At 36.1% G+C, this 20,737-nt stretch overlaps 2 protein-coding genes across 2 annotated transcripts in view; both read left to right on the top strand.

The window, feature by feature from the left end:
• The window catches only part of LOC140238311 (macrophage mannose receptor 1-like), a 36,869-nt gene extending 27,915 nt beyond the window's left edge, over nt 1–8,954 (top strand). The window contains exons 36-41 of the mRNA XM_072318246.1: nt 2,755–2,923; nt 3,656–3,907; nt 4,860–5,033; nt 5,480–5,554; nt 6,316–6,363; nt 7,359–8,954. Coding sequence (XP_072174347.1) covers nt 2,755–2,923; nt 3,656–3,907; nt 4,860–5,033; nt 5,480–5,554; nt 6,316–6,363; nt 7,359–7,564 — 924 coding nt within the window. The 3' untranslated portion in view covers nt 7,565–8,954. The remainder of the gene's footprint in view (nt 1–2,754; nt 2,924–3,655; nt 3,908–4,859; nt 5,034–5,479; nt 5,555–6,315; nt 6,364–7,358) is intronic.
• A 5,475-nt stretch (nt 8,955–14,429) lies between these two features.
• Nucleotides 14,430–20,737, top strand: part of LOC140238313 (macrophage mannose receptor 1-like) — a 57,572-nt gene continuing 51,264 nt past the window's right edge. Inside the window, exon 1 of the mRNA XM_072318247.1 lies at nt 14,430–14,664. Coding sequence (XP_072174348.1) covers nt 14,430–14,664 — 235 coding nt within the window. The remainder of the gene's footprint in view (nt 14,665–20,737) is intronic.

Below are 20,737 nucleotides of genomic sequence, written 5' to 3' on the forward strand. Positions count from 1 at the left end.
GAGGCAGCAGGCAAATCATTTATATAAATGAGAAATAAAATAGGGCCCAAAATTGAACCCTGCGGAACACCACAAGATATTGTTTGCATTTGTGAAGAATATGAATTATAGGTAGTAAATTGTTGTCTGTTTTCCAAATAACTTTTAATCAGCTGTAATGGTGACCCCCTTATACCGTAAAAATAAAACTTACACAACAAAATTTCATGATCTATACTGTCAAATGCCTTTTTAAGGTCTAAAAATACCCCCAATAAAGATTCTTTCTGTTCTAAGGCACGATTTAAATTACATAAAAAATCACAAGCTGCTAAAAGAGTAGAGTGTTTTTCTCTAAAACCAAATTGCTTCTTAAATAGAACATCATTTTTATCTAAAAATTGCAATAATCGCACACTTATACATTTTTCAAAAATTTTAGCAAAACATGTTAACAATGAAATTGGACGATAATTGGTAAAATCATCTTTTGCACCACTTTTATATACAGGAATAACTTTTGATATCTTGCCTGCATCAGGAAAGACCCCTTTTTCAAAACAATAATTAATCAAAATACTCAAAGGTTTACATAAAACATGAATTGCTCTTTTAATATCTTTGATATCTATAAAATCATAACCAGGAGATTTACCATTTTTAAAACTTAGTACAATATCAATAATCTCCTTTTCTGTTACTGGCTTCAGAAAAAGTGACCTAATATATGAACCTTTGAGGTAAGAATGAACAGATAAATAAGTATTTGCAAAACTAAGTGATAAATTTTTACCTATTTCCACAAAATATTGATTAAATTTTTCAGCAATTTCCTCTTGACTATAAATCATACCAGAGTCATCTTTGAATTCAACATCTTCAGATACCGTAGCTTTTTTCTTAGCAAGTATGTTGTTAATTAATTTCCATGTTCCAGTACTATTTCCTTTCACATTCAAAAACTTTTGAGTATAAAATCTTTTCTTGGTATTTCTAACAGCATTTGTATACTTGTTCTTGTAAGTCACATAAACATTTTTACGATATTTAGTTGGATTATTTACAAATTTCCTGTATAATATATTCTTCTTTCGATACATTTTTCTAAGATTTTCATCAAACCATTCATTTTTATTGCTCTTAATGCAAACTTTCTTATATGGAAAACACTGATTGTATATGTTCAAAACAATATCAACAAACTTATCATACAAAACATTTGGATCAATACATGCAGAAGATATCTTATCAGCATCAGATAAAATCTTAAAATCAGCTTTATCTATTTTTTCCAAAAATAAACAAATATTGTCTTCATTTATGATACGTTTATCAATATAACTTGATTTCCTCTGCAATACAAATGAATAATTTAGAAAACAAAATACAAAATTTTGACTACTGTTTAAGGTGATCTTATTATTTGTTTTGTTTTGCCACACAGTGTTTTTCATATCTAAATGTGTCCAAGAGAGTAAAAATAGCAGATATCAAACAATGCCTCAAATTTCATGGGCTGCTTTCATTAAGGATTTGGCCTGTGTCACTCACTCTGTTTGAAATATGAAGCTGATCAAACATTTGCAATCCAAAGCACAGGATCTTTAGGATCAACCCTACTGAGTGGCAAGTTACATTTCACCTGACTCAATTTGCGTCTGTAAGGAGTGTCTCTTTGTTGCTACACATTTAAGACGTGATTATGGTCTCGTGTAGTTATATTTACAAATATGCACTGCCATATATTGCACATCACGTATTACACTTGTAGTGTTCCTTGCAAACTTTCTGGTGAACTTTACATCACTGCCCCAGTATCTACATGTATTATGTCATGTTTATATCAAGCTTGTTTTTTGGTTTGCCTTTCTTGTGTATGGCTGTAGACATGATGGACACATGCTTCCCAAGCTGTTTCCTGAAATGTCAACAAAGCAAACACTTCACGTACTGGTACTTTATGACTCCAGGGGAACAGTCGATTGCATGTCATAAATTGTGAGGGGGATACATGGACGCCTTGTCTGATAATTCACAGTGTGCATTTGGCACAATTCTTTGTTACATTCCTTTGTGGATCTTTCGTTTGTGATGAAATCAATATGAGACCAATCCATCCCTGTAAATGGACCTGGTAACTGGTGGGGTAACATATATCATATCTACCTGTTCCAGCCTGTTTGAATCTTGTAGGTTTGATACTTTTGAATCCTTCTACATGTTAAATGCACTCTGACATCAGAGAAGGACACTAAAAAAAAAAAAAAAAAAACAAGCAATAATGCATGAAGAGAGATAAGATGCCTCTCCAATGTGATCAAATTTTGACTCACAACAGGATGCGGTCACACAGACAACAACAAAAAAGTATGTCAAAGTGCACAGCCCTGGCCGGTCTTTGGCATTCTTCAAAACTCCTGTACTGACAATTCTGTTGGGTGCACTGACATTTTTTTTTCCACAGTAGAATAAATATTATTTACGATTTTCACTGATGTAGTCACATTCAGTGACAGTACATAGAAAACTACGTTTCAACCCACTCACCTTCATCAAAAATTAGTTTAAGTGTAAAGTAACATGGACAGAAGTGGATACTGAAAAGAATAGATTGCCTTTTGAATCAGTTCAAATGTTCTCAGGTCCAATACATGATATGCTTACATGTATTTGCAAGCCATTCTTCTTACAACGGGGAGTAGGAATTTTCTTCTCCTGGTTGCGATGAAATGTGTAGGTGAATAATAAGATATAATTTTCCCTTTTTCCCCACAGGTGAGCGGCCAGTACAAATGGGTTGATAGCCACCCGGTTTGGTACACCAACTGGGGCCAGGGTGAACCCAGCCAAGAAGGCGGGGAGGGATGCACTGCCCTGGGCCTGGACGGTTGGGATGATCACTCCTGCTCAGACCAGCTTGGTGCCCTCTGCAAGTACAGCCTGGGTGAGTTGTTATCTGTAATGAGAGTGACCATTTTAATGTGCAATCCCACGTCATGGTTAAGTTGACTTTGAAATAAATGCAAAACTAAATGTACAGATTGGTAAAGGTTCATTCAAATTCAACATGAAAAAAAAAAGGATGTTATGGCATTTAAAGTTTCTCAATGTTCACACTGTGATATGAGATGTCAGTTGCAAGAACATATGCAAATTATATGAGAAGATGATATCATGGCCTCCCAAATTAGTCAATGACCTATGCACTCATTTTCACTAAATTTTAATTTTTGACATAAAATCAGGAAGAAGAATGTATATCCTTCAAATCACACCATATTCATGATTTAATCTGCTGGAAAACTGTGGTATAGGGCAGGATGCTGTGGATTCTTTAGAGGAAGTTTCCAAGTATGGTTGACACCCTTTGTGTTCATTCTTGGAGTTCATTCTTGGAGTTCATTCTTGAAGCAGGGGTTCTGCTCACTGCTTCGCTCTCAATTCAAATGTATGAACTGTATTTTATTGTTGTGATTGACATCATTAAAGATACAAGAATGATTCAGAGAAACACATTGAGTTAAAGAATGAATGAAAGTGTCACAAATACTTGTGCGTATCATAGTATCAGATGCCGTAAGATAATGTTTTGAGAGTTTTGTAAGAAAGGGGAAGTTCTTCCTGATGACAGCTGCCAATTTATACCATCTATCTTCCTCATAACTACTACTCCTAGTGGCCACCCCAACGGAGCATCCGGATGTTCCCGGCAGCTGCCCAGACGGATGGTCATCATATGGCAGCAACTGCTACTTGTTTTCAGAGGACATTGCTGAAAGGGTCTCATGGCCCACAGCGGAATACACTTGCAAGCAGGCTGGCGGCAATTTGGCCAGCATCCACACCAAGCAAGAGAACGAATGGATTAGGTCACACATCAAGCAGGAGATTAGCGACGTCTGGATTGGCTTTGAAGCCACTCCTTCATGTAAGTCAGAGCTCAAAGATTTTTTGAAGGACAAGTCTACTTTCATGGACATGTGGATTAAGTGAATGCAGCAAATTTTTGTGGAACATAGCAGTGAGAGTTTGAGGAAAAGCGGACAATCCGTTCAAAAGTTAAGAATTTTTTAAGTTTCTGCTCAGTCACTGCTGGATGAGAAGACCACTGCAGATATGATGTCACATGTGTACAACGATATAAAGAAAATATAAAGAAAAATCAACATATTTTCACTTTTCTCACACAATGATAGAACACTTGATTTGCCTCTTTCAGAAGGCAGGAGAAATGATATTACCCTTAACATACGTCAGTAACAAGTCGATAAAATGTGCAATTTTTATCAAAAAATAAAATTTTGTGAAATTCTCTTTGTGTTTTCCTTATATTGTTTTATGCATGTGGCATCATACACTGTAGTAGTCTTCTCATCCAGCAGTGACTGCCCAAAAAAAAATCATAACTTTTGAACAGATTGTCCAATTTTCCCCAAACTTTTACTGATGTGTTCTACTAATATTGCTGCATTCACTCAATCCACATGTATATTAAGGTGGACTTGCCCTTAAAGTTGTGCTAAAATTGATTTAGGTGCTCTTAACTTGTAAAAGAGAGAAACTATATGTAAGATTAGATATTATTCAAAGATGAAGTGAAATACAGAGACAACAATAACATTCCATTTCTACTTATTTAAATCCTTTTGGAGAAAAAAGATGGGGGACTGACCAATATATGATTTTACTCGAATATTGTATGAATTGCATAGTATTAACTTAACCAAGTGGCCTCAAAAAATCTATGTCACAACAGCTCAAATAGCACTTCAGTCTTTATCTCACATATCATATATCCAGCAGACTACGACCCTTCAACTGAAAACCTATTTGTGATACAATTTTATCTCCATTCTCTCTCTCTGTTCCCCCAAATGCAGCATCCTTTGCCTGGACGGACAACACTCCAGTGGACTACACCAACTGGAATCCCGGCGAACCCAACTCTAATTTCCTCGGCGACGAGGACTGCGCTGAGATGTACCTTGAGACAGGACGCTGGAATGACCTTGATTGTCTCTCGATACAAGGCTATGTGTGCAAGACACCAAAGAGTAAGTCCTGAATACTGACAAGCATAACAGTCTTCTCTTCTTCACTATAAGAGTTTTGAGAGCAAAGAATGAGTGCACCATCTGCACATTCCTGTAATTTTGTCTCGTCTATCTCAAGATTATTGCTATTATTAATTAATGGTATCTAGAGCTATTCATTTGATAAGAATCATTCTTTGCAGCCCGAGGCTGAAACGCAAATGATTTCAAAAAGTATGACAGATAATATATGTATCTCAGTGCTCTTCGATATGGGCGGCAGTAACATAATTAGGATCTATTCAGCACTACATATTCCATTCCTCTGTCCTTATCTCAGTTTTTTTCCTGCAATATCATTTCTTCTAACCGGAGCTATTTACATGAATATAAAATGCTAGACAGTGCCTGTACATTTCACCTTTAACAAACTGTTGATTTCTGCCCTCCATAAATTGCCTCATCAGCACCTCTGTCAGGTCAACCAACTTTTGCACCACCAAAGACACAAGGTCCAGGAGGTCAAACAACTAAGGCCCAAGGTAAGTTGAGAAACCGCCAACCTCTCAATAGTTTACGTCACTCGGGTACGGTATGCATTACTGAGTGAGTATGATTTAACAAACAGCATACAGGTCATCAAATTAAACTCTGATGAGCGTGGAGCGGCATGGTTGTAACATGCTTCGATGGATTTATTTGTCAAAAGAAGGCAATGTTTGGCAAATTTACTTGAAGTAAGCATAATTTGAATTTCATCACAGGCCAAACAGCACAATTGTCACATGTTATGCCTTGGTTGTTATTGAAAAATGTTACCTATGACTATCTTAATCTGCATCTTCTCTATATCAAATTTCCATTGCTAATTCATTCACTTTTTTCTTTTCAATCCTTTCTTGCAATGTATCAGAGGCATATTGTACCTGGTACCTTGCGTCAATCCTCATACCAGAATGCAATGCCAGAACCCTCTACCCATGACTATCTCTCACATTTATAACACGGTAGCTGATAAAGAAGAGTCTTATGTTATACTTAAAATTACAACTTTAATATCTATATCAATTAGAATGTATATGTTTGTACCATACTGTGACTGACAGCAGATTATATTCTGTTTTTACAGTAGACAAAAATGTTCTATAGCAGCAGTGGTGCCATGCACGAGGAAGTGTACTAGACTTTATTCAGTTGTTATGAGATTTTTTTTTTTTCTAAAGATTTATAGGCAGTCATCTGTGTAGAGGAACCAGTCTGTACTTTCACCTTGTTTGCTTTTCATTGTGTTTTATTGCTGCAGGTCCTGCCACTAAAGCAGGTCCCTCCTCCGCACCAATCAGCAGCAATGGTGAGTTTACTATCCCAAGCACTTACTGGCACAGCATTGTTTGCCTTTGCGAGGGGGAGGGTTGGGGCTAAAGAGGTTGAAAATCAAGAGTCAACAGACATTAAGAAATTATCACATACTATTTTTTGAGCCTTGAACATATTGCGCAGGCTGAGATGCAATCATTCCTCTTATCATGTTTGTATGTTTGCATGTGACTCGCTCCAGCTTGCACCATCATTGCCTTTTTTCTTATTTTCTTATTTTTCCCTCTTTCTTGGAGGGGGAGGGGAGATTAGGCCAAGTACAAGAATGCAATGAAATAAACACAACTGAATGAATAACTTCCATGAAGACCTTTGAATAGAGCGGCCTGGCACAAATCTCTTAAACTTTATATCGTGTATTTGTAGGTATATTCAGCAAGATCAAAATATTTGTTTGGATCAAAAATCAATAGTATCTATTCTTTTCTCTTGTGGCAATTAAAGAGTTGTTTCAACTGTGTAGCTTTTTGTTGTTGTTTTTGCTAAGCGTCTTGTTCACTGTCAAAAATTAGATTCTAAAGACACGTAGTACAAGTACTATAAGTATTAAGTTTTGAAGTGAATTGACATGAAACAGCATGTGACGTATATGGTCGGTCTATAGGAACATGTCATCAAACAATTTGCCATCATTTATTATGATCACAGCAATATGGCTCATTTCGTTACATATCCATTTCTATGCAAGGTGTAGTACATTCTAGTGGTTACAGCTCTTAGTTTGATTAATTTTATTTCTGCATCATGCATGCTGGTCAAGAAGCCTGATATCACAACATACAGAGGACCATATCCCCAAGTTTTGAAAGTTGTTTAAAAGGTTGCTTTCCAGCTGGTTTTATCATTGTTTTTCAATCTTTGCATCCTCTGTTATTGGTAGTCATCCAGTATTCAGGAAGACTAAAGCAATTGTTGTTGTTGTTGTTTTTAATCTAGTATTCTTATATTTCTTTTATTTTTGCCCCTCAGGTGTATCGACAGGTGCCATCGTGGGTATTGTCATCTCCGTTGTCATCATCGTGTGTCTGACAGGTCTTATTGCTTTCTTCATTCATTCCTCCAAGAAGTCCACGCCAAAATTACCCACAACAATTCCAGGCAGCACCGGTTTCGAGAACGTCGTCTACGACGAGAAGAATGGCACAAAATTGTCTGCATTCGAAACAAATGCCTGATTCACGAGGACCGTAATTATAAAGAATTGAGAAAGGTGAACAGAAATACTGTCCATGTGCAGTCCTTGTTGAAAGAATTGCTTCAGTTTGATCCAGTGTATATCTGGAAAAGTTTTCATCTATCAAAACTGCAAGCATGCAAGTTTTTTGTTCAAAAAATAGCAGGCAATGCTTGCAAGAAGTGCCTTGTGGTATGTGTCTATTATTTATCAACTCTTGTCAAGCACAAATGCTGAACCTGAAAATGCAATCTTGTGTGCGCAGGTATTCAAAAAAGAACAAGTGAATGCAAACGGAAAATATTTTGTTAACAGATTTTTTTTCCATGTTAGAATAAATGTATCAGCAACGCACATGATCGACAAGAAATATGTGAGTCATGCATAGCTACTGACATTGCTGCACGTTCACCACTGTGTAGTGTAACAGCTATGACCAGGCTTTGTTTTGGGGATTTGTATGTTTTTTCGTTGTGTAATGAAGAAATAGTGTCTTAAGTGATATGTTGTGTGTGTCTATGCTCTGTAAACTTGTAAGTCCACTGTGTATCTTTCAAGGGAGTATTTTTCAGGGCACTAATTAAAGTCATCTTTTTGCTTGCATACTTTCTAGAACTATCGGGCATCTATGAATTACAGTGAGCGTCTGGTAATTCATAGCTGCCAACTTTGATAGGAACGTTCATATGTCTTAGGAAAAAAGAAGCTTTACTGAACCTTTTGTTCCCATTTTTGTCAACACCTGCCAATATTGATGTATGATAGAGGAGTGAAAATTCCTACTTTTGCATAATTTTCTCCCAGTTATTTCTATTTACTGAATTTTATTGACATCAGGTATGGTAATGGTGTCTTATCCAGAGCTCTGCCTCTAGAAAAGACAAAGATGTTATGTAAAGAACAGGAACTATGATAATCTAAATCTGGGTATACTTGGTTTGTCATTGTGCTGTGTTCTTTGTAAAGAAGTGAGGATTTTGTAAAGAACTGCTTGAAATGGAACACAAAACTCTTCGCTAAAGTTTAAGTCCCATTTTGCACATTAGACCAGGTAATTTTGTATTTAAGTCTGCTTCGCACATTATGATTGCAATATCTTTGGTCACAATTGCCTATATTTACAAGATGTATCGTGTGTATGATATTTACTGCAGTCAGAATTATATTGTAGTTTATATTTCCATGTTTTTGATGAGAAAAGTATAATGCTTTATGTAAATCTTAATCACGTATGCATTGAATACATGTATAATATTGAGGTCAATTTGAGTAAGTAAAATTGTGATAAATTGAATAAATGTTGCATTTAACATATCCCTGTTTGAATTGTTTCTTATATTGGTTCATGGGGACAAACAAATATATTTACCTCTAGGTCTCGTTGAAACTTCCTCCACCCCCAAAAAAGAGAAATATATATATATATATATGTATATATAGTGGTATTATTATCCGCATGTTGGAATAAGAGCATGAAGACGATGAAGACAAACAAGTTGACATAATGCATTAGAATCCAACTTCATTTATTTGTAAACCAAATTTTCAACCCTTGCACGGATCTTCCTCAGGGTAACAGTGATATTTGTATTTGAAGCTCAGCACAGAAAAATAATAATAATAACAAAGAAACGTGCCTGGTTGTCAGCTTAGAGTTTGAGCTAGCAACCAACACGCACGGTTGTTAGCTCAAAATTTGCGCTATCTTCATGAGCGCAAAATCTTTAAATTCAATTATGACGTAACAATGTATCATAAAATGCATAAGAAGTAAGACAGATATTTTCAAATCAAACTGATCGTTTACCAGTATCAGCCGCGCAAAATACATACCAACACGCACGGTTGTTAGCTCAAAATTTGCGCTATCTTCATGAGTGCAAAATCCTTAAACTCAATTATGACGTAACAATGTATCATAAAATGCATAAGAAGTACGTTGATAGACATTTTCAAATCAAACTGATCATTTACCAGCCGCGCAAAATACATACCAACACGCACGGTTGTTAGCTCTATTGTTGTTGTTTCTATAGTTTTTTGATTTTCCAGGGACTTCTCTGATATGAATCTAATAATATTCATGAATGCCTGCACCGAAGCTGTATCTATGTTTGGGGTAAATTCCCCTTCAACTTTTAGTAAGGAAAAGAAAAAGACAATTTGATTTCGAAGCACAAGATTAGGTAAAACAGAACACATAAGTGAAATTTATTCATGTCTGAATGATGGCTTGAAAAATGATTTAGCAGCCAATGTATAGAATAAACATAGCATTTGGGTCTTCCTGGTCTTTTCAGAGTATAATTCAGTTTACTGTAGTATATGTTCTCTGGTTGTATTTTCGTTTGAAATATTTTTTTTTCTGATCATCACACATTTGGTTTTTGTGAGCTTTTGTTCAATTTACATAGTTTACTACAATCAGCTAATGCAAAGAATGATCAAAAAGCAATTGCAGGTCAGGGTTTGCAGTTTAATATATTATACTCTCATTTGTAGATCTATGTTTACTTTCTTTCAACAAATTGTCTTATTACAAAGTAGGCGGACATGATGATGAAGAACCTGAATAAGACTGCAATGCATGTACTTTGCAAAAAGAAAGGAAAGGATGGGTAAAACAAAAATAACAACAATACACAAAGTATTTCATATAATGTTATTGTTCTTATTAATGGTATATTTATTTCCTCAAATCATTCATCGCAGCCTTAGGCTGAATTACAAATGATTTTACAAAAATAAAAATATACAGTATTACATAAATATGAAAATGTAAAATTACATAATTAAGATAACATACAAGCTCAAACAAAACAAGTACAATTCAATATTGCATCAATAGAATATAAATAATTGTTATCAATTCAGTTTGTATAGAATAAAAACGAGGGGAAAAGAACGGAAATATGTCCAAAAGAGTACAGAATACTGATTTCAGTAATATTAAATGCAAAGTTTGTTAACAATATATGATATATAAAAGCACCATAAACATAAACAAAAGTATGATGTAATCCATTTTATTTTCAATATGCCTCCCCTCCCCCCCCCCAAAAAAAAGAAAAACAACAACAACAACAACAACAACAACAAACAAACAAACAAAATCAAAACAGAAAATAAATACATGTATTTATACCAAACTGGACTAGAAATGTCGCTATGGTGACTGGTATGCCTCTGCCATGATGCATGCTTCTCTTAATAAACCTATAGTAGGCTACGTCTTGACAATGTGTGACGCCAGTTTCACATACCATGTATTCAAATTGGCACTCAAAATGACACGCGTTCAGTCGGAAAGAGATGCCAAGAGAATACTCCCCTTTAAAATATGGACTTCCAATTTGACTTCTGTTCCAACTTTAACAACCATTAGACTTTGAATTCAGATGTTTACATTTCATGGTTTGATATTATGTGCACTCTACATATATTGGGGAAATAAACATCTTCATGGGTGCATTAGGGTCCCTCTTTTTTTCTGTGTCCTTTTTTATTGGCATCAGGCATCATAGATTGTGCACCGTCATAGTATGGTTACGTGAAAACATTTACAACGAATAAGTTGGTATGTGTTGTAGTGTACCCATCAGAGGAATGACGCAAAAGGAGACACAAATATACTCATCACATTCGTGAACACACACACACACACACACACACACACATACACACGCACGCACACACACACACACACACACATGCACACACACACACACACATACACGCACATACACACGCACACACACACACAAACACACACACAACTACTGCTACAATTTTCAGGGCTGTGCCCTAATACATGTAAAAGGATTGACAAGAATATGACATTAGGTCGTATGAAGTCCATAGCGGTTAATTATACGTTCCTTGAAATAAAAACTTTCAAGATTTATGGCAGCTACACGTAAGTGGCTCTATACCCATTTTATGGGCCAGTTACTGACGCATTCTAGACTGCACTGATGCACAATGACATCATATTACATATTTACTAATCAACATCATTGTTTATTTATACTTATGTCATCATTTGATGACTCTTATCTAGATGGACATGATGTAGGTTGAAACATATTTTTGTTCTTTTTTGTTTTCCTTTTTCAATTCAGAGAACATAAACAATCTCTACTAAATGTCACCAAAACATCATGATAGCTACTCCATTACTATACTGAAACTATAATATATATCATACTTTCGTGATTATTATTGTTATTAAGCAATTGTATAGATGCAAATTCCAGTAAGACGTGTGGACTTGGACAGTTGATATTCTAAGAAGAGCATGTACAGTAATATTATGATTTATATATTCTTGCTCACATTCCCAAATGTTTTATTGCATAACCTTCATATATTCAAAAGATAAATGATCCTGAAAAGTTTAGCAATTTGAGTAATGAAAACTTGTATTATTACATATTTACAAATTTCTGAGGAAGAATAAGACTGATCCACGCCTACTTTTTACTGCATCATAAGGTCATATGCTGAGTGTTTAGTGTTCTCTTTTCAATGCTTTTTCATTTTTAAAATATATCATAAGCAAAAACATAGTATTTTGGCTTAATATAATCATTATCATTATTTGAGTGTCACATCTTGGATATCAACTCAAGTCAACATATATCTCATATTAATTACACCATCAATGTTAATGTGAGAATAGATCCAAACACTATGTGCAAACACTTGAGTATTAAGACAAACTTTTTGATGAAAAATACCATATCTTCCAACATATTAGCCCTAATTTCATAAAACTTCATCATAGTGGCAAGCATATGTCTGTTATCTATTCCTGAAAGTTTCATCTCTTCACTCCTTGGTTAAAAAAAATGAAATATGAATATGAAATATATGAAAGTACTTTTATATGAATTCAAAGTAATGACTACAAAACTGAGCATTCATTTTGAGTAGTGAAAATATGACACTTATTCATATTTTGTAATATGTCATGGTTCATTTGCTAGAGGTGAATAAAAGAGTCATTTATCAGGAATATATAAAAGCAATTTCAGAAAAAAACCCCTCCTTTTTTGATATTTTTTCCAAAATATTAGTCATTTCAATGTAATTTTACACCCCCTAATCAAAATGCTAATTTATGTGCATTTTAGTGTAAAATTGTGACTCTTTTTTTTTACAGGAAATGGAAAATTGTGTACTCAGCTATAACAAACAGCAAAAAATGCATTTTCACAAAGTTTTTTTCCCCATATTTCCTTATTATGCATTTGCATACCCTGATTGTGCTATTGAACATAAAGCAATGCAATTCCATTTCAATACTTTTTTGTTTGTTTGTTCTGTTCTATTCTGTTCTGCTTTTGGTTTGTTTTGTTTTGTTGTTGTTGTTGTTGTGTGTGTGTGTTTGTTTGTTTGTCTGTTTGTTTATTGGGTTTTGTTTTGTTTTGTTTTTTTGCTTAACACTGAGCTGCACCTGTGAAGGATGTATGTAGGCCTATGCTTTATTTTTTTGTTCTGCTTCCTTGAGGACCAAAATCATACATTTTCATGTGAAGCTGCACTGTTGTCATCATCATCATTCACTGAAAATCGTAATGAATTTTGCTCTCATTCCTCATCCCAGTCACATATATTTTAAATTCTGAAACATTATCTAAGATCCTAAGTATCTTAGGCAGTGGCGGATCCAGAGGGGGCACAAGAGGCGCACTCCCCCTTTATTTATCATTGAAAACAAAAGAAATAAAAAGAAAAAATGAAATGAAACCCAGAAGTGGCACCAGAAATATTAGTTATGCCCCCCCCCCCCCCCTTTACTAAATTCCTGGATCTGCCCCTGTTAGGTATAGATCGAATCTATAGAATGTTCGTCTAGATTGAAGCTCCTGTCTCAGCCCTGTTTTATGAAGAGTTATAATTGATTATATAGTTGATTTATATGGTAAGTCTATTCATAGAGCAGCCTGTGTGATAAGGAAATTTAATATCGATTACTGTACATCTTTTGATAAAACGGAGCCCTTGAGATGACAAAGTTACAGTGACAAGTGAAGGCAATAGTTAGCAGAGTAAGATGTGAAATTGTTACATAAAACTGTAGTATAATCTTACAACCCTTGAGTATAAAACTGCTGCCATTGTGGCTCTCAGAGCTGTAAGCAATACAGTAATTGGTTCTGGTCTGGTGGTTAGGGTGGTTAGCTTACATTGGGGGAAGGGAGGGGGGGGGGGGTTGGCTGGCGGACATTAGAAAAGCAGTCAAAAATTGTGATCATACAATCGGCATAGCAGACGACAAGGCAGCTGCGTGTTTCTAATAACCCAGCCCCAGGGACGGGGTGTGAGAATTTTCAGGACATTTTTCCCCCCTCTGGAGGATACTTGACACTCCCACTCGGCACTTGTGACAGAAAGGGATAGATAACTTCTTTCAAATGTAAGTGCAATGACATAGTGGAAAAATTATTACTATTTCAATTCAAAGGTAAATGCAATGTTCTGCATGAAGCGTACGACTCATACTCGAGAGGTAGAATATGTGATACTTAGTCCCGTGCACGCATTTGAGCGTAGTGCAGTGAGAATTCTCATGATTTAGATCCCCGCACGCCAAAACACCTGAAATTTACCTTTGTGCACGCTCTGTTCAATTTCTATTCAGATTTGCCTTGCCTCATTACAAAATTCATGTACAGACAAATGAATGACAAGTATAAGAGTGAGAACATCTCTACTGACTGTTTTATAGTAACTTCAAACATGTTAGGCAGTGTAGCCGTCACATCAAGCAGGCCACTTAATTCACATACGTCCGACCAGTGGTGGAATATGCTGCAACAGCATGGGACCCACACACTCAGCGGAACATCAACAAGATCAAGATGGTCCAGGAAAGGTGCGCCCGCTATGTGACAGGTGACTTCAACCAAACATCCAGTGTGACAGCCATGCTTAACAACCTGCAGTGGCATTCCTTACGGGACAGACGCCTTCACAGCCGCCTGGCTATGATGTATCGCATCCGCTTTAACCTTGTTGACATCGCTTGGCAGTCCTACCTCAGCGAACGGACATCACCCACTAGAGGTCACGGCTCTCGACTGCAGACGATCCAATGTAGCAATCAGGCATATATGCTTCTTCGATCTTCCTTCTTCCCAAGGACCTTGAACCTTGAACCTTGAAGGAGTAATCCCTGTTGCAGCTTTTCGTGGGAAGCTATACTGGGATGGTACAAGGTGACATCAACGGCCGACGGACAGAGTGTATTTACAGATGGCAATTATAATCAATTGTACAAAATAAAAATTTGCCATGTGCAAGTAAAAACCAAGCCGGTGGATTTATAGTATTCTGGATCCTACTGGGGGCTGCATGTTCCGAATAGATGGGAGGGCAGCCTCTTGGAAGGCAGTAGGTGTTCTTGAAGTAACTGTAGAGTATGGTAGGCGGTTCCACAGTTTTGTTGTTCTTGGGAAGAATGAATATTTGTATGGATCAATTGTGGCTTCCGGGACTGAGTATTTGAGGAGGTGGTCATTTCTGCCAATGTAAGTTGCTGGGATTATGATGGCTGGGAAGGAGATGTTCACCAGGTTATGTTGCAGGACCTGTAAGGACTGGAACAGCCTCCAAGAGGACAGCTTCTTTTTCTTCTCTCGACGCCTTCCAACTTGTCTTGAGTGGGAAGAAGAAATAGTTTTGTCTCCAGAGGACACAAATTTTTACTTACGCGTTGTTTATACGCACTTGCACAAAAGCTACAATATCCTGTCGTAGATGGGTGTGGGGGTCCACACACTCACACACATTTCACAGTGCGATAATCTTCAAAACTTGAAGCTGCACTCTACCTGGAAGAAGTAGATGGTATTTTTGACCATTGCATTGGCATTGTTTGATTAGGGTTTAGTAATTTCTAGTTCAAATAGAAGAGTTCTTCTTCTTCTTCTCCTTCTTCTTCTTCCTCCTCCTCCTCCTCCTCCTCTTCTTCTTCTTCTTCCTCCTCCTCCTCTTCCTCCTCCTCCTCTTCTTCTTCTTCTTCTTCTTCTTCTTCTTCTTCTTCCTCCTCCTCCTCCTCTTCCTCCTCCTCTTCTTCTTCTTCTTCCTCCTCCTCCTCCTCCTCCTCCTCTTCCTCTTCTTCTTCTTCTTCTTCCTCCTCCTCCTCCTCCTCTTCCTCTTCTTCTTCTTCTTCTTCTTCTTCTTCTTCTTCTTCTTCCTATACTGTGCAGAACCTAGCATTGTTACTTCTACAGACTTTCTAAATTCGAGTTCAAGTAGAAAATGTAGAAAATCTTATAAACCAATACTTCTACAATGAAATTCTATAAAATTAGATACCTAGCCTAGGTCTGAAGAATATTCCCCAAATGAATTGCAATCTAGTTTAATTGTCACTAAACTTAGACTGCAGGAAATGAGTGACATGACTGCATGTGTGTATAATGCAGTAGTTTATGTGCAAGCTGTACATTCAAATGGATTGGGCAGCACTTCAGTTTTCACGCAAGCAAATGTCAAATAACATTCTGTCTTTTCCGTGGATGAAACATACAAGTACCGGTAACCAATTTTGCAGCATAAATTCAATAACCCGCAAGTATGTTTTTGAGCCACGCAGCATCAAAAATTAATGGGAAAAATATTGATGCTTACGGTAGACCATTGTATGTGTTGCATCTAATATCTTGCAGTTTTTCTTCTTACCATTGTTTCAATTGAAAAGAAAGGGGGAACTCTTACGACCTGCTGCCTTATTAATAAACATTGCACAGCGTTCATGCAAGATTGATATGTTGGCCTCTTGTGGTATACAATGTACCTTGTATGTTGAATGTGGCCTTATTGTGTTCACCATCATAAGAATGAATAGGACACAAAACTAGTGTGTAATCATTCAATAGGTGTTTCCCCCAAAACAGCAACAAAACAAAACAAAATGCAGAAATTTTGTGCTGATCTGTACCCCTCACCTCTATGTACTAAGTAAAATATGCACATTGCTGACATATTTTCCACTGCTATTTTTGAATGTATATTACATATTACATGAATTGCAAAAAAAAAAAAAAAAAAAAAAAATCACCTTATACCTGATAACATATAAACAGGGCAGAATTTGTTCAGATTGAAATGAAAGTTAAAATGGATTGAAAAGCAAGAGTATCGTAGGAAAAACAAAAATTCAATAATCATTGTTAGCTGCGGAAGATGAAAGTAATGAAAATCATTATTGAAGAGATATGAAACTGGAATTGTACAAGAAATGGTTTTAGACCCACAGATAATTTTTATCAAACCCTAATTCAGACTTTTGGTTTATTTCCTGAAAGGATTGTGTTTGTTTTAATCAATTTCGACCAATTAGATATCAGTATAGGTGCATGGAGTTTTTGATTCGCCTGTAACAAGCAGCAATTGATGGCAAAACTACTTGATACTTATCCGGTGCCAAAGTTGCATCAGCACATATTATATCTATAGAAATCCTTAAACATGAAGAGCCAACAGTTGAAACACAGACCAAACAATTACCAGAGTACGGTCTCCAGGTTTACCAAAATCCAGGGGAAAAAAATCAACAAACGCACATGCTGAATGTCAGACTTGACCTTTGAAACATGGCATTCAAAATCATTGCTGGAGAAGCGCTACTCTCTTCTGAGTTTACCACTTCCGTTTTTTAGTTACTTGTGAGCATTTTCATTTCTTTGTGAACATTTGTGACAGGTACGTGTCATCAGTGTTTGTGTCTTCTGATAGTATTCCAACAAAATAAAATTGAGGCAGGCAACCCAACACTTTGCACATCAGGTCATGTGTTTCTGCAAAAGTTCTCAAAACACGATAGCATGAGTGTACATTACAAGCCTGTTGGATCTACTGTTTATCGGATGTGATATCTCATGGGTAGAATGATGCTGAGCCATGCTAAAGATGCTTTAAATTCAATATCTCTGATACCATTTAAAGCTTGGCATAGCATTTGGAGGATGAAGGCACTATAAACCCTACTTTGATTAAATTGCCAGGACACAAATGGATTATTGAAGATATTATTCTCTTTGATCAGCCAGAGTAAACTGTACTATCATAGTCAAAGTCATAAAGTCATAAACCAAATTTCAGAAATATTTTTTTCACCTCTGCAGTGGATTGTGTATTGTGTGTAAGGAAGATAAATACAGAGAGGCAAACGAGAGGAGGTACAAGCATTTATGTCTTGCTCTCATGTTTTATTCTTTTATTATTTGTTTTTTGATTGCAGGTTGATTTTTTTATGTGTCTGGTAAGGGGGAGTTGTCAGCATGTATATAGACAAAACAGGTTGGAGAGAAAGACGGCGTTTCATTTGTCTCTCTACAGAGCCACAGCTAGCTTTGGATGGGGACATTGTGTCCAGCTTCCTCGGCTCTTGCTCATAGCAACCTGTTGCTATTCTCCCTTTCCCTCTGAGGGATTTTTTTTTTTTCTTCTGATTTACAGATTGTTAGTCTCCTGGGAGTGAACTTTCTCTGCTTGTGCCATTATACTGTTTGGCCAGTCATTTGCACCAAATATCTTGTAATCTGGACACACCTGTCTCTGTGAGCTTGTTTTTGGGTACATACAAAGTGTACGTTTATATTTTGTTTGTGGACTATCACCATTCATCTTGTGGGTTTGTTGGACGAAGCTTGTGCTCAACGAATTTGTGTGAACTGGACAGTTTATGAGACAGTGGTCCAGACAAGGAGTTATGATGAAGAGCCAGAACGTCTTGTTAATCCTTGTGGTACAGCCACTACTTGGTAAATATATCAAGAACAGTCATGATTTCATTAATTTAATCCATTGGTAGATAGAGATCTAAGGACTAGTTTGAATTCATGTAAATAGATCTAGCAACTGTGTTAATAATGAATGTACACTCTTTGTTGGTTGATTCTACCATCACATCGTGCAACCTTCTGACATGTACAGAAGTCATTATTTCACAATAGGAACTAGGTTGTAATATTATAATTTTGGCTTTTTAAAGTGACAAAGTAACTCATTTCAAATATTTAAGTCAAATCTACCATGTAAGCTACAAGTACTTATCTATATCTGCAAAAAAGTAACCATGTCTTGCATCATAAAACCTTATTTTTCTGGTTTTTTTTTCAATATGAACAACTGTTAATAAGTTTTTGAGAAATGACTTTGAGAGAAGAGTTCCGGTTATATTTAACTTGTTAGGGTTTCCATTGTATGTGTGATTAAACGAAAGTGTATCTGTCTTTTCGGACTCTTCATACATAATGTGCATGCTTTTAATGAAGTTTAGAATGCCTGAATGATAGTACAGAATAAAAAGATTTTGATTCTCTTGCTGGGATTTATTACATATATTGCGATGATTTAGTTTAATGATAATTATTTTGGAAAAAAGTTTGTTTACCAGTGTATTTTCAGTTGATAGAATGAAATATACATTGTATCTCTATCCCCTTTTACAAAGAAAAAGAAGATGTAACCAGTTTTTGTAACAGTCTTACATATTTCAAAAGCCTAAAGACTTTAGATGGAATTACAAAGACTCCGACTCTTCTGCTTTATTGAAGTCATTTTCACAAAATCTTCTTCTCCCCCACTTGAGTTTTGAATTTCTCCTACGTTAGTTTTACATCTCGCACTTTCGTTTGGCTTTCTCCCACCCTAATTGTACACATGTACGAGGTAAAACGTAAAGTTATGATGACACCACAGAGCATCTAAAACTCTAGAGCTTCCAGGACCCACTTAAAGGACAAGTCCACCTTCATATACATGTGAATTGAGTGAATGCAACAATATTAGAAGAACACATCAGTGAAAGTTTGAGGAAAATCCGACAATCCATTCAAAAGTTATGAATTTTTAAAGTATCTGCACAATCACTGCTGGATGAGGAGACTACTATTGTGTGTGATGTCACATGCGTACAACGATATAAGGAATATAAAAAGAGAATTTCACAAAACTTTACTTTTTGAATAAAGTGCAAATTTCTTGGACTTGTTACTGATTTATGTTAAGGATGATATTATTCCCCTTGCCTTCTGAAAGAGAGAAGTCGAGTGTTCTTTTGTAATGCGAGAAAAGTGAAAATAAGTTGAATTTTCTTTATACTTTCTGTATACCATTGTACACATGTGACATCACAAGCTATAGTAGTCTTCTCATCCAGCCGTGACTGAGCAGAAACTTTAAAAATTCATAACTTTTGAACGGATTTTCCGATCTTCCTCAAACTCTCACTGATGTGTTTTACTAATATTGCTGCGTTCACTCAACCAACATGTCTATGAAGGTGAACTTGTTCTTTAAGGACCCTGAAGGCTGAACTCCACTTTCTATTTTTGTGATGTGCTCAACACACACATGATATTTTGCGCATGTTTACGAGATCAGAGCTGAACAGAATCACCTGTTTGCCCAAGACCAGGCGGGAGTATCTCCACATTCAAATATTCTTGGGATTGGAGTCTGTGGAATTTTGGGTATATGAGTCTTAAGCGATAACATTACATACCTGTATGTAATCATCCGCATATTGCTAATTTTCATGTAATTTTCTGAGACAAGTTGGAAATATAATCTTGGAGGTAGATAATGATACTTTGACTAGTAATGGTTACCATGCCACTGATGCTGTTGTAATTGTTGGAATGACCTCTATCAGAGACCTATGTTGACTGAGCTTATCTTTGATAAATTTTTCAGTGACTACAAACAATTACACAGAGAAAAAATTATATTGGAATGAAGGTTGGAATTATAATTGCAATTTGTTTCTGTAATGATTGGACCATACACATGGAACTTTGGAAATTATGATTTGAATGTGAATTTTTAAAAGGAGTCGTGCATATGTGCCATGTCACTCCAAAGTTGTGGATTGCAGTGGCAGCTATCTATGCAGCAACATGTTATATAGACCATAAAAATACATGTGTAGTACATGGTTTTTAAAGAAAGTGGTAGGAAGATAGGTCACATATCTCCCAAATCAAGTTTTGGAGGTCAATCTGTAAACACAAGATTCCGCATTGCATGTTTTGTTCCAATAATGCCCATCACTTTGGAATCATAGCTGAAAATGTTGATAGCTGAAAAGTTTATCAACATTTTATTTTTTTTCCTCTGCTTGGGATTGAATATTGGTCGACCGAAACAATGAAAGATT

The sequence above is a fragment of the Diadema setosum genome, chromosome 14 (genome assembly GCF_964275005.1).
Source record: "Diadema setosum chromosome 14, eeDiaSeto1, whole genome shotgun sequence".
In the NCBI taxonomy this organism is placed as follows: domain Eukaryota; kingdom Metazoa; phylum Echinodermata; class Echinoidea; order Diadematoida; family Diadematidae; genus Diadema; species Diadema setosum.